At 33.3% G+C, this 14,621-nt stretch overlaps 2 protein-coding genes across 3 annotated transcripts; one reads left to right on the forward strand and one right to left on the reverse strand.

Moving 5' to 3' along the window:
* The first annotated feature begins 4,013 nt into the window (after nucleotides 1–4,013).
* Nucleotides 4,014–4,591, forward strand: LOC18589647 (uncharacterized). Its single transcript, XM_007014703.3, has 2 exons — nucleotides 4,014–4,186; nucleotides 4,297–4,591. The coding sequence occupies exons 1-2, from the start codon at nucleotides 4,064–4,066 to the stop codon at nucleotides 4,366–4,368; spliced, it is 195 nt and encodes a 64-aa protein (XP_007014765.3). The 5' UTR covers nucleotides 4,014–4,063; the 3' UTR covers nucleotides 4,369–4,591.
* A 1,649-nt stretch (nucleotides 4,592–6,240) lies between these two features.
* On the reverse strand, nucleotides 6,241–14,342 carry CMT3 (chromomethylase 3). Of its 2 annotated transcripts, none has more exons than XM_007014704.3 (21): nucleotides 13,740–14,342; nucleotides 13,509–13,543; nucleotides 12,866–12,965; nucleotides 11,530–11,637; nucleotides 11,329–11,448; nucleotides 11,144–11,243; nucleotides 10,819–11,027; nucleotides 10,651–10,716; nucleotides 10,311–10,562; nucleotides 10,079–10,137; nucleotides 9,937–10,003; nucleotides 8,348–8,677; nucleotides 8,200–8,268; nucleotides 8,043–8,129; nucleotides 7,860–7,947; nucleotides 7,386–7,501; nucleotides 7,132–7,236; nucleotides 6,997–7,040; nucleotides 6,840–6,909; nucleotides 6,625–6,728; nucleotides 6,241–6,533 (listed from the first exon to the last, which is right to left on the reverse strand). In XM_007014704.3, exons 1-21 carry the CDS (start codon nucleotides 14,229–14,231, stop codon nucleotides 6,362–6,364), a joined length of 2,793 nt encoding a protein of 930 aa, XP_007014766.3. In that variant the 5' UTR covers nucleotides 14,232–14,342; the 3' UTR covers nucleotides 6,241–6,361. The 2 variants fall into 2 exon arrangements, with proteins under 2 accessions (XP_007014766.3, XP_007014768.3); XM_007014706.3 differs by having other exon boundaries at nucleotides 10,819–11,030.
* Nucleotides 14,343–14,621: the final 279 nt, after the last annotated feature.

Below are 14,621 nucleotides of genomic sequence, written 5' to 3' on the forward strand. Positions count from 1 at the left end.
TTACTTGTTATTTGGTTTTATAAGGTTATCATTTTATATTCTAGTTTTATTACTCAAATGATCTACTCTAAGCTTGTTTCCCATCTACGCCCAGCTCACAGAGTCGATGATCACTGAGTCTATGAGACTCACCCTCCCTCATCTTCTTTTTACAGATAGTGATCGGCCTAACGTGTGTTCATCGGCACATATTGTCTATCGCAGATAGGTAAAGGCATCTCATAGCACTTTATTCCTAGTCGCTCCGCTGCTAGAGGTCGAGTCATTTGTAATATATTTTATTTTTATAAATGGATACTAGACTCAATATAAATTTACAATTGAAGATTTTAGACTATAATGTATTTTTACAATTATGAGTAATAAAGGTTAAGTCAATTTATTATGACTTTTTGATCAAATCATATTACAAAGAGTTATACGGTTCGAAACGAATATATAAGTAGATGGAATGAATATAACTTATTAACAAGAGTTTCAAATAACACTTGTTCGGGACTTGGCGAGTTCTGCCGCAAGACTCAAACGTCGGTAGAGATCGAGGAGCGGTCGTTACATCATTACTGTTTCAATCATCTCTCCTTACAAAATTTTGGGGACATGCTGTCCTAACAGCAACTCATTTGATTAATAGACTACCTACAATTGTTCTTAACAATAAATTTCCCTATGAAATGATGTATGACAAAACCCCTTCTTATTCATATCTTAGAGTCTTTGGATGCTTATGTTTTGCTTCAACTCTTTCTAGAGACAGATGAAAATTTCAACTTAGAGCAAGAAAATGTACTTTTTTAGGATATTCTGTAGGAGTGAAGGGATATTGGCTATATGATCTTGTTACTCATCAATGTTTCATATCTAGGGATGTAGTGTTTCATGAAAGTATATTTCCATTTAGTACTTTGCATCATGCTACTAATTCCATATTAAACATTACCACAAACTCATCATCAAATTATTCTTATGGTTCCTTTCCAACTCAAAATTTTCAAGATTGCATAATGACCATGTAAGTCATAATGATGCATCAAACATTGTAGATTGTACTTTACCTATACATGATTCAGATTTAGGTTTGCCCCATACTCATAACTTAACTGTTGATGATGACTCACCATCTAATTTTGTTGATTATAGAGATTTTTCTCAAAATAACCACTATACCCCTAAATAGAAAACACTGTTTACACCACTGATTCTTCACTTACAGAACCTATCAGACAAAGTACTAGACTAAGGAAACTTCCCAAATACCTTGAAGCTTATCAACATCCTTTTTCTAGTAACTTTGCATCTCTTAAAACCACCATAGCACATCCTAAAGAGAAATGTCTTTCCACGGCAAAACTCTCCACTACTCATAAAACATTTACCACAGCATTATCACACATTCCAGAACCTACCTCATATCATCAAGCTATTCAATTTTCTAAGTGGACAGATGCCATGAACACAGAGCTAAAGGCCTTAAAGGAAAATAGTACATGGACAGTCATGCCTATTCTTTCTGGTTTTCAACCTATTGGCTGTAAATGGGTTTACAAAGTGAAATTGCATGATGATGGCACTGTTAAAAGGTATAAAGCTAGATTAGTTGCCAAAGGTTTCACTCAAAAGGAAGGGTTTGATTATAATGAGACATTCATCCTTATTACTAAACACACTACTGTTCGAATGCTCTTTTGCTCTTGCTGCTATTCATGGTTGGTATCTCTCCCAACTTGATATTAATAATGCTTTTCTATATGGTGATTTACATGAAAATGTCTATATGAATTTGCCTCAGGGGTATATGGTCAAGGAAGAGTATCCATCTAATGTTAAATTGGTGTGCAAACTTCATAAGTCCTTAGATGGCCTTAAACAGGCATCAACGCAATGGAATACAAAATTCACAGAATGTTTGATGAATTATGGTTTTGTTCAATCTAAGGCTGACTACTCCCTATTTACCAAAATTTCTAATGATGGTTTCATTAGCTTGCTACTCTATGTATAGTGATAGCTAGCTCTAGTCTAGACCTTGCAGTGGATGTAAAAACTTACTTGGAGAAAAGCCTTAAACTTAAAGACCTTGGAACACCAAAGTATTTCCTAGGCTTGGAAATAGTAAGATCATATAAAGGATTTCTTTTGTGTCAAAGAAAATATGTTCTAGACTTATTGAATGAACATGGAATGCTATGGTGTAAGCCTGTTACAATCCCAATTGATTATAGCTGCAAGCTGACAAAGGCTGATGATACAAAGCAAATATCAAATCCCAGTAAATATAGGCAATTAGTCAGCAAGCTCATTTATCTGACTTTTACAAGGCCTAATGTCACTTTTGCAGTGCAAACTTTATCACAATTCATGGACAGACCAGAAGATACTCACTTGCAAGCTACATATCGGATATTGAAATACCTTAAAGCTACACCAAGACAGGGAATTTTATTTCCTGCAAATTCTTCATTATAGTTGAAAGTCTATGTTGATAGTGATTGGGCAGGGTGTTGCAATACCAGGAGGTCTGTCACTGGATATGCTATGTTTCTTGGCAATTCTCTAATCAACTGGAAGTCCAAGAAACAAAGTGTCATAGCTAGAAGCTCTACTGAGGCTGAGTATAGAGAAATGGCTTCAGTTTGTTGTGAATCAATTTGGTTAATTTTCTTGTTGTAAGATCTTGGAATCAAGCACACAACAGCTATAGACTTCTATTGTGACAATCAATCAGCAATACATATATGCAAGAATCCTATCTTTCATGAAAGAACCAAGCACATCGAGATGGATTGTCACTTCATCAGAAAAAAGTGCTTGCTAGAATAATAAACCCAAAGTATGTATCAACCAACTCACAACTAGTAGATTTTTTTTTACCAAAGCCTTGCTACTTAAGCAGTTCAGTTTTCTTCTTGGCAAGATGAGCATTTTGGATATACATGCCACCTTGAGGAGGAGTCTTAAAAATGATTTATAATAAGGTAGATTATGTAGTTTACAAAAGTAAACCAAAGGACGTCGGAACAGAGTTAGAGATATATCAGCTCTGCTATCATGGGATGCTTTGATTTTCTAGCAACTTAATAAGATGAAAATAAATGTCTTAACATTTTCTGTTAAGTCCTTTAGGCATTAGTAACAAAGTTTGTAACAGCAAATGTTAGTTTTCTTACCCTTTCTAGATTTTTTTAGCCTTTAAACCCATGTATATAAACCCTTGTAATGCACATATGTTAGAATAATGGAAATATACAACTCATTCATTCCATTTTCATTTTCTAAATATTCCCCAGCCGCTTTCAACTGCAGATGGAGATCGTGTTGGATTAATGTTTTATTCCATGCAAAATTTTAATTAATTGGCAAAAATTGGCTAACTGTTAGTTTTAATTGATTTATAATGCTCATTTTTTTAAGCTTATAGCGTAATGTTGTCATTATTGCTAATGGGATTGGGAAAGTAGGGAGGGTCTCAACACATCCATTATGAGGTGAAGTTATTTATAGGTGTTTTTCTTAAAAAAAAAATCGTAACAAAAAATTAATGGCCATAAGATATGATAACGATTGGTATATTCTATTCCTATAACATATGATGTGATCTGATTACATGATCACATATCAGTTGAGGTGAATTATTTTTGTCTTTTTCTCTTTCACACCAACCACATGGCATTTGACATGGTCATCTCAACTGTTACATGATCACGTCACTATGTCATATGAATAAAAAAATGTCAATTGATTTTAAGTTTGATGATCACGAATTAAGAGTTTTTGTAAGTACAATAATAAAAATAAAAATTTTTAAGATATAAATAAAAAATAAAGACTTGCTTCAGTACAATAAAAATACAAAGAACTCAGTTGCATAAACTGATTTAATTCAGGACCTTTGTCTAAGCCCAGTTAATAGTAGGATTTATTCACAAATAACATATAAAATTCATACATCTTTCAAATGGAAAAGACAGGGAACGGTATCGTTTAAATGGCCAGGTGTGAGGTGAATACCTCCTATTAATTAAAGCTCGCCCGGAGAGAAAAGGGGAAGAAGCGAAAACCAAAAATGAAAGGTACAGAGATTTCGATGAAACCCAGCAACAATAGCCAAAGCCAATCCCGGCTCAAGACTGAAAAGCCCCCTTTCAGACCTGCAAAAGACGACACCAAGCCTCCTCTTCAAGACCCAGTAACCACTTCTCTCTCTCTCTCTCTCTCTCTCTCTCTCTCTCTGTGCATCAAAATCAATCAAATTTGAACTCTTCTGTTTTTGATAATATTTGGTTTTATTGGTGGCAGATACTGAGATCAGTCCCCAATGAGACAGAGGAAGCAGTGCTGCGATTGCCTCCTCTTCCTTCACTCAACTGAACCCATCAAACACAGCTTCACCGCTTTTTTTCTCTCTCCCTTCTGTTGGGTTTGTTTGGTGTCCATGGATTTTGGCTTGCTACCTTGATGGACTGTAAAAGTTTCTCTGTTTTCCCTTTTTTTTTTTTTGTTTAAGTTTAAACGTTTGGGTTGAAATTGCTTGACTTGGTAGCTCTGGTGGTGCTAAAACAGAGAAAGTAATTGCAGCAACAGCGTTCATAGATGCATGGGATTTATGTTTCAATGTTCCAATTTAGGGTGAAGTTAACAATTTTCAATGCTAATTATATGAGTGTAGAAGGTGCATTTCATTTGCAATTATTTTTTAACTATAATCTCGTAATATTTATTCAATTACAACAAAAAATTATGTATAAGAATCACTATCTATAAGTATAAATTCCTTACGATATTTTGATAGATTCTATGCAAATTATTATTCTGATTAACTAATTTATGAGCCAAAAAAATTAACTAATTATAATGCAATAATTGTAGAAAATATGCTCTCCAAATTGTATGGAGGAAAGCATTCGATATTTGGTTATTTTGTGATAATAGGATAAAATAGTAGTCAAATTATCATTATGATATTATTTTAATATTTAATTAATAAGAATAATTTTAAAATAATCAAAAAATAAAGTAATAAAATAATAAAATATATTTTATTATAATTCAGTATCTATTTTTGTCCAAAGATTAAAATATCTTTTATTATAACTTAATATTATTTATACTATAAACAAAATTACCTTTTATTATATTTTAATAATAATTTAAATTTGTCTTTGGCTAAATTGTTTGAATTGAATGATTTAAATGACTTAAATTATTTAGATTCAAGTTATTTCAAATTTAAATTATTAATTTTTAAAAAAATCAATTTAAATTCGAAGTCATGCGTCGCAAACAATTAAACAACTTAGAGTGGATTCGACAACTTAGAGTGGATTCGAGTTTCATTTTATATTTAATTTTACTTAATATTATAAATATATTTATATTTTAATATAAATATCAAGATTTCACATTAGTAAAAAATGAATGAATTTCGAATATATAAACAAAAATCTTTCACTAACTAACAAACATGTTTTTTAGAATAAAATATTTTTATTTTTTAAAATTTTGATCATGATTACACGGATGTCTATTGGTTCTTAAAATGAACATTTTGTTCTAAAAAAATATTTTTCGTTAGACATATAAGTTCAACTGTTAATTAACTGTTAATATTTTCGTTAAATTACTGACGTGACAAAAGTCAAAAGATAATTTTTTTATTAATTTTTATAATTATTTTTTTTATTTTTTTTATTAATTAAAAAAAAACAAGCTTCTCATGTAGGAGCATCGGAGCCCCCCGGGGAGCCCGATGCTCCCTTAAGAAGCCTTGATCGAGCTCCTCAAAAGAACACCAGTGCTCCCTTAAATAGCCCCAAGTCAAGCTTTCCAAGGAAGCACTTTCTTGGTGAGCAAAAGAGGATCCATCATTGATTTTTTTTATTTTTTTAAAAAATACAATAATAATTTTTTAAATCATTTAAAAAAAGAAAACATTTTAACTTTTTCATAACTTCTATTAACTATGTTTCTATTCTTAAAATAAAATATTCATTTTAAAAACTAATAAACCTCCATAAAATTTTAATTAAAACTTAAAAAATAAAAATATTTTATTCTATCTTTTAAATTAAAAATATAAACTCATAATTTATAAATTTATTAAAACTCTATTTTTAAAATTTAAAATTGCACGAAATTAGACTTACATTCCAACCCATGAGAACAAAAACCTTCCAAAATAATTTATTTCTTAAATCATCTTCAAAATCAGATGTGACCTCTAATCTAAGAGAAAGAACATAATGCAAGAAAACTTTTTAAATACTCTGAATAACAAAATAAATGTTTTCCAAATCTTCAATGTGAATTTTACTTAAATATAATCCTAAGACAAGATTGATGGGTTTGTCATATGATATACAAATTAAGAATTGTCTTCAGATGATTCAGAAGAAATTCTTTCAATAATGTTTGGGAATTTTGGGGGAAGTTTCATTAGTGGCTCATCGCTTGGAACTCCTTGGTAAGCTAAACCCAACGCATAGCCTAGTGCCCGAGCTACAGGCACAGCAACTGCATTCCCAACTTGAATGTACCTAAAATATAATCAAGCCAACATTATAATCGAAAAATAATTAAATATTATGATCAATTATATGTTTATTGATAGCACAGTAGAAGAAGTACCTTTCCTTAACAGGCCCAAAAAGCTTATAGTAATCAGGGAAGCCTTGTAGTCTTGCATTCTCACGAACCGAGAGGACACGATCTTGCTCAGGATGTAAAATCGCCTGTAAACAAACACAGTAACATTTAGCCACTCTGGAAATGGTTTCTTGGGTAAATGTGATTTTAACACAATATATATATATATATATATATATGTTGCATAAAATCATAACCTGATTATGAGGCTCTGCCCTGGTAACCACTGTTGGTACAGTTTCATCCCACCATAGACGAGCAAATGGTCTATACACAAATTCATCATGTGTCTAAGTCATCAAATCAAGTACATCATCAAGCAACAAACACATGACAAACAAAAAAACCACTCACTTGGACGATGATCCCCCAATAAAACTCATGGCATAATCAGGGACCTGTCATTGTTTATAATAATATTATCAACTACAACACAAGAGATAAAGTAGAATATCAACATAAATTAAAATGAAAGAGAACGCTCTCTACCAAAGGTTTCCCAGACTTCAAATAAACCCTCTCCACACTGGGGTCCCATTCCACCTTGTTATCATCACGTACTAGAACACCTGGTAGGTCTCTGAAATTTGCTCCCTAATCAACACGCACATAGAATGAAACAGGAAAAGGAACGGAATTCAGCAAGTGAAGATGCAGCCGAGGGCATACCTAATATTCATAAAAATAAAAAAACAAAAAACAAAAGTTATATGACTGATTAGATTAAGATGGAAATGTGATACCTTCTTTTTGGGAATCTGGCAAACACGCTGATAGTCATCAACATTGAGTTCGAGTGGCCGATGATCGTAGAGCAAATGTTTCGCTGGTTTTGCCTTTGGTGAAGAACCGGGCATTTCTACAAGACAGATAAAGAAATATGCTCGTAATTTGTCCAGCCAGTTTCATGAAGTTGGAGCATGCACGTCATAATGAAACAACAGAAGATTTTTTTGCATAACCAAGTAACACCATCGTACAAAAACAAAAGGAAAGCTATTATGTATCCAAAAAAATTGGTTGCAAAGTTCTGAAGAATTATCATTTATAAGTAGCTGACAAGAGTAATAGAACCATTAGCATATATCTCTTCTCCTTGCTAACAAAGAGTAAAAGAAGCAATGCACATTCAAACTACGAAAACACAAATGATAATGATCCAAATATGGTTTTGAATATGGAATTCGAAACATATAAATAAGTATGCAACTTCCTACCCTCCTTTCTTAATCTAATGAACCGCTGAAACTCTGTTTGAGGATCCTTGTCATAGTCCATTTCATCTTGATGCTCATAATTTCCAACCTAAATGCATAATAAAGTCAAATACATGTATCATATGTAAAAAGATAAATGAACTAGCAAATCAGAAAAAAAAATCAAGAAATCATAGGACATACGGCAGGAAGGTCAGCAATTGCATCTTCTAGTAGAAGTTTCGTTTCCAACTCCACTTTTTGTCCTTCATCATATGCTACAGTGTTCATCTACATTCATAAAGTATTATAAGAAAATGGAAGCTTTTCAAATTAGAAATAAATAAAAAAGTTCTTGTACCTCAAATTCAAGGGGAATGACACCTCTTACTACAACATCATGTGTCGGAAGTGGATATTGCGGCAATTTCTGAAAACAGTGAACATCCAATTAAACCACAGCTTTAGCTTTTTCTATATTTATAGTGAGTTAAATATATAAAACTCACTTCAGTAGGACGAGCCCCCCACAAGAAAACACGCATCCGAAATTGGGGAAGACCATAAGCACCAGCTGCCATCATTCCCATTCGAACTTGGTAGTTTAAATGAATTAGTTGACTCAAGGCATATCGTCCAAGAAATCCCTCGGCAAACTTTACAATGTCAACAACGTTCTCCATCAAAACAAACTTTGGCTTCAAGTATTCCACTATCTCCATGAAAACCTTAAGTTGTTTGTTCTTTTCATCTTGTAAAGGATTTTCCTTATTTCTAAACCTATTAAACCCACTGATGCCTTGGCATGGGGGGCCCCCACAAATCACATCGACATCACCCTGTAGGACCAGAAGGAAAATATACAAGACACTAAGAATTTGTGATGGCAACAAAAGCAAGGCAAAAGTGTTGTGACTTCAGAAAATACTCTGCATTTGTGTTTCACAATGCTGACATAAAAGCTTTAGACCATGGTACTGCAACAATGTTGTATTAACGAAATATTGGCACTTGTATGCTAAAGTGAATTAGAAGAAACAGATTTGGTTAAGTATTCTAGCTATTTTTTCAACTACAGCCTAAAGAATTCAGATAGAGAAATAACAGGCCATTCAGGGAAAATGAAAAGAGTGGAGTTCAATTTTTGAGCCAATTACTGAATATGTGCATCTAACTAAGTTTATCTATGTTGCATTGACTTCTCACTTTACATTAGCATACCCGGGCCTGGTTTTTTTGAACAGGTTAAATTCATGCAGGTAAGACACTTGGGTCCTCAAAATTAATGTAAGAACCCAGTCTGAAACCACATCCAGAGTCCATAAGTAGGAATCTGTAGAGAAAGTATTAGAATGCAAAGAATGACTGGTTTAGAAAAAGTGCATCCAGTACCAACTTGGTTATATCTTGAGTCGCACTATATAGAAGATATGAAATAGGAGATTCTCAAACATAAATGTACTTTTTGAGATTATGCTCTCTTTCTTCCTTGGGCTTTAAACGGTTGTGCGGTCTTGTTGTTTGGGTATCTTGGATATTGTGCACTTTTTTTCATTCTTGAAAAAACTGAATTTATTAATGGAAAAAGTTATTAGAAGAAAGAAAAAAGTTAAAAGGGTAAGATTTCTACTGTAGATTCAAGTGCGCTAGAGCCTTCTATTGTTAGCTGAAAGTTTGACATGCACTTCAATTACAATTCTAGAGCATGCAGATGGATAACTCTCCAAGTGTTATTTCAGTATATGTTAAATACTGAATTATTGGTGGATATGTGGAGTGAGTATTAGAACAGATGGCAGGTGCTGCTTTTCTTTTTGGTACTGATAGTGAACCAAATAGTGTGTTATTCCATGAGTTAAATGCCATGAAAATGAGATTGAAGCTTGCCAAATACTAAGCACCTGGTCATAGCTATATGTATAGGAAAGATCCTCAACAGAAAGTGGTTCTCGGTTATATAATTGTCTAGAGGATTATGTTCATTTCCTAGAGATTAGTTGGTTGTAGGAGAAAGCAAGGGACAATACTACAGGTAAATTCCTTTTTATGAAATTCATTCAAGAAAAAAGTAGCATAGCAAAATCTAAAAGATGCTTACAGGTAAGGGTAGTATTTTTGAGTTAAAGCCACGTGTAACGAAGTCCTTCAAGCATTCTTGACAATCACTGTAAAAAAGATTACATGTTAGAGACAGATTTGCATATGAGTATGAAATACAAACATAAATACTGACTACATACCCCATTCCCTCTAGTGGCTCCCATGTATCTTCTTCCAGCCCATAATTCTTCCAACGAACCTAGAATAAGGAATAGAAGAAGTCAAGGTGGAGCATGCCAAAATATATAGACCCAAATAATGTCTATACAAAACATAAGCTAACTACAATCAGTGAGAGCTTAAACAGATAAAAATTTTACTATCTCGATGGCGATTGTATTAAAGGCAAGCATAGTTATAATGCTCATGTACCTGAAAATGTAATCCACGTTCCCCCTTCTTCTTGGGATCACCATAACATATAGCTAGAATCTTTTCAACTTCAAACACATCACCTTCAGTATCATCTTCTTCATTGTCATCATCATCGCCATCATCTTCCGTACGAAAAGGATTGAAGGATTGTTTCTCCAAATTTTCAGATTTCAACAACGAAAATAAAACACACAATCTTTCCCACTCTTTCAACAAAGCTAAAAAATCTTCAGCAGATTCATTCCTAACCTGAAATACCATGTGATTTCATCAAAAAATTTCTTACATAATACATTTAACAACATAAATGAAAAAACAAATTACAGACAAATTTTACCTCTGTTTCTGGATGATTCCATTTGAGACTTTCACAGCCATATTTATTTAAATCCACAGCCCATCTCTAGAAACATTTAATTAAAATTCAAGAAATCATTAAATATAGGTAAACATGTATGAATTACTTAAGCATGCATTATTATTTGAATCCTACAAAGTAACTTACAGTCTCAAGTTTTAATCCAGCCATATTTGCTCCAAGACATAAACCAGTTGACATTGCACCACAACCCGAATACAAGTCCAACAATGTTACTTGTGATTTTTTATTGTTTGAAGCTTGAGAGGCTTCCTCATACTGACTTTTTTCTTCGTTAACACTATTTACGTCATCAGTAGAAATTGTTGATGAAGCTTCACTGCAATTTGTTTTATCTTCTATGATTTAGAAAGAAAAAAAAAACATTAGAAGTTGAAACAATAATTAATTTTCTAATGTTCATCTACATAAGCTCAATAGACAAGGATAGGGCAATCAAGGGGAAAACTACCTGGGGGTAAATTAATAAAAGAAGAATATGGCAAAAGATACAGCATGTCACAATAATAATCACAACATGGAATCATTTTCTTCTTTGCCTCCAAATCAACCTAAAAGGTAAATATACATTAGTAGGAAGAAGCCGAAAATATATGAGAAACAACCAAAGCAAAAATACAAGACAAGAAAACATACATTCAATGAAACTTTTGCAATTATAAGCTTTTCAACAAGACAATCCAATGGATTGTCATCCCGAATCTCTGAAAAAAATACACGCTTCTTATCAATAAGGTGGCCTAACTTTTTCATTACCTGGAAAAGAAGAGGCAAATCAAATGTAATGCTAAATTAAAGGTTAAAAACAATAGAAATCATATAAAAAAAGCATCTTACAGTGTCTCGAGCTCTGTAGAACCATTGAGCTGTAAAATACAAGGTCCCATCAACTGCCTCAAACATTTCTACAATCTTACAAATATAATAATCCTGCCCTTCTTCAGCCTATACATGTATAAACAAGTAAATAAGGTTAAAGTAATTACCCTACTCTTAAGAACTAACTTGGTAAGCACATTTATAAAAATTATTTACGAAGTTCACGTAGTCCAACAAAAACAACACATTCCCCACAAAAACAACAGATTCAAAGCTTAGTGAAACAATTAAAACTTTCTGCATTTATAGAAAAGCATAGTCTTATCTCAAGTCCCGAATTATTCTTTTTACTAGCCCATTTGATTACAAAATTGATTAATCGATGATATCTACCAACAAATCCATACAGTTTTAACTCAAGTTCCTAACCATTTAATTTCTTTTAGTTAAAGAAAGTGCATTTCATAGTCACACCAGTACCAAAAAAAGCAAAAAGAGAGAGAATCCATGAAAAATAAGACAAATGCCAAAGATCCTAAATGTGTGATAACTAGGACGGACTGATTCTCATCTATAATCTAGTACAAGTAGTCTCAAAAAAAAAAGTTGAGTGAAGAATTAATAAATTCTTTTAACACATCAAATATTCATCTTGTTGTACTTATAGCCTGTAGGCTTTATTGTAATTTCTAATATTTAGTAAGATAGTGCATTAAACCAGCTTGAAATTCTTTTCCTGAAAGAAGAATGTGGCAAAGTGAATTACTGAGTTATGAAAATAGCCTAACCAAAAACAGCAACGATTATCATATAAAAAAAAATCCCATCAACCAGTAAATTTTGATTATTTCAGTTCAGCTAAATGATTTAACAAGAGAAAAAAGCCAATTATTTTCAATTCCAAAAAAATCTAACAGCAAAATACAGACTCAAACAATTTAAATATCCATTCAAAATTTTCACCAAAACTAATGATTAATTCATATCGTTACTTTTGGAGGGCAGACGAAGCATTATTTTTGTTCTAATGATAAATAAGTGAATTTTCCATCAAATCTTAAGAGGCTGCATTTTTTTTTTTCAAAATAAATAAATACCACACCAAATCCCATTCAAAAACATATTAGCAAGACATAATATTCTTGCACTTTGATGCTTAATATAACCTAAACAGCAGTCAACTAATGAAATGAAAACAACTTGACAAGATTAGTTAACAATGCAATGAATAAAAATCGAGTGAAAGAAGACATACGAATCAATTCAACAAATGCACAAGACCAACATGACTGGCCATTCTAAAATGGTAGATGCATCAAAAAATGGCAATAACAAGTGGTAACAGTATACTGACTTTGACGTGAGCATCATCGTAAAGATTATACAGCACACGTCCATCAACCTCCGCTTGAGTATAGTGCCGTCGAGCTTGAATAATCTCTGAATCATTCTCACTGTGCCAAATAAATTGAGAAAACCAAGGTTACATTTGATAATGCTTTCATTTTGTGTTTTATGTCTTGAAAACTACAAGGAAAGTTAGTTTGGTGCATCTTTTTCTTTTCAAGCAACCAAAATACAATATAAAATTTCTAAAATTGTTGAAAGAGATAAATTCTTGCGCGTTCATACTTCAACAAAAAAATAATAACAATAATGGTGTCCTCGCTGTTCAATATTCATTCGGTAGCAGCCTTTTCACCCATAAAAAGCCTAAATGATTCTATTCCACTCTTATGCAGTGTTAAACTCAGACCTCTAACCCCTTAACACCATTCCCACCACTTAGTCATTGCCTCCACCATGTCTTTAGAGCCAAAGTTATGCACCCACATTTCATTAACCAAAACATGTTCCATGTTGCTATTAATTGGAAGCAATTCAAAAATAAATTTTTTTTGAAAAGAATCGCAAGCGACCCTTAAATGAGTTATATAATAGATGCAATGTAAACAAACAAAAGAAAATTGGCTTACAGATTGATGTATTTTACTTACTCCTTGGAATTCTTTGAAACAACTTGTTTTTGCTCCTGAACATAAAGAGAATTGAAATTCAAGTCAGAATGCAAATAAATTAAAAAAAAAAAAAGCATTCACAAGGAAATATACTACATAATCTACCTTCTCTACGAGTAAATTCAAAACGGATAGATATCATTAAAAGATTCGACTTTTCCCGAAAAAGAAATGAAAGAAGCAATTGTTTATTGTTTGTTTATATATTACCACCCCTTGGTAGCGTTTTGGCCAGCGCCGTCTTGCCTCCTCGTCAGGGACCGGCTCGCCGATCAACCTGGCATCCTGCTTCTCATCCTCATTACCGTTCACAGCTTGTCTAGTCACTTTCAACTTCGACGGCGTCGTCTTAGAGCCGCTCTCATCGCCGCCAAGGACCCCGACGTCTTCACTTTTTGATTTGAACGGCGAAGTTTTCGAGCCCAGTTCTGGTCGGCTTCTTTTAGACTTGGAGGCTCCAGAGGCAGAGTTGTTTTTGCGCTTACCTCCACGAGAGACTTGAGTGCTCTCTTCTTCTTGAGAGACTTGAGTGCTGTCTTCTCCCCGAGAGACTTGAGTGCTGTCTTCTCCCCGAGAGACTTGAGTGCTCTCTTCTTCATGAGAGACGTCGGTGACTTCCTCATATTTGGGCTTGGACATGGTCGTTTTATTTCTCTGGCTCGATCGAGTAGGTTTCTTGGGTGAAGACGACGTTTTGGCCATGGCCAGGCGTTGGAGAGGGAGGAGAGTGGGAAGCTGAAACTCGGCGAATGGGGCGATTATTTGCACGAGGAGCAAAATGATGATGGGAAGGGGGGGGGTGGGAGGGCGGAGGGGGTGGTGCAGAGGAAGGGTTTATTTTATTTAATTAATTAATTTCCAAAATGGAGAGGGAACGAAATTTTCGAACAAATGGGGATAGGCGGGAAATTGAAACACTGATTTCGGGAATCGTGGGTTGAAGTGTTTTCTTTATTTTGACTTGCGGTAATTACCTTCATGTACCGCAATTGTTATTTTTAACTCACTCTAATTACATTTGCTTATTATATGTTTCATTAAGAATATCAATATTTTTTGCTTCTCTACAACATATATAAGAAAAAATAATAA

This window comes from Theobroma cacao, chromosome 9 (genome assembly GCF_053813885.1).
Source record: "Theobroma cacao isolate CCN51 chromosome 9, ASM5381388v1, whole genome shotgun sequence".
Taxonomy (NCBI): domain Eukaryota; kingdom Viridiplantae; phylum Streptophyta; class Magnoliopsida; order Malvales; family Malvaceae; genus Theobroma; species Theobroma cacao.

What these genes read in the sequence shown, in the direction of transcription:
- LOC18589647 (XM_007014703.3), top strand. Translation starts at nt 4,064, where the DNA reads ATGAAAGGTACAGAGATTTCGATGAAACCCAGCAACAATAGCCAAAGC. An exon ending in AGCCTCCTCTTCAAGACCCA is followed by an intron (nt 4,187 to 4,296) that starts GTAACCACTTCT and finishes TATTGGTGGCAG; the next exon opens with ATACTGAGATCAGTCCCCAA.
- CMT3 (XM_007014706.3), bottom strand. Translation starts at nt 14,231, where the DNA reads ATGGCCAAAACGTCGTCTTCACCCAAGAAACCTACTCGATCGAGCCAG. An exon ending in TCTACAGAGCTCGAGACACT is followed by an intron (nt 11,449 to 11,529) that starts GTAAGATGCTTT and finishes CTTCTTTTCCAG; the next exon opens with GTAATGAAAAAGTTAGGCCA. An exon ending in CTGGATTAAAACTTGAGACT is followed by an intron (nt 10,717 to 10,818) that starts GTAAGTTACTTT and finishes AAATGTTTCTAG; the next exon opens with AGATGGGCTGTGGATTTAAA.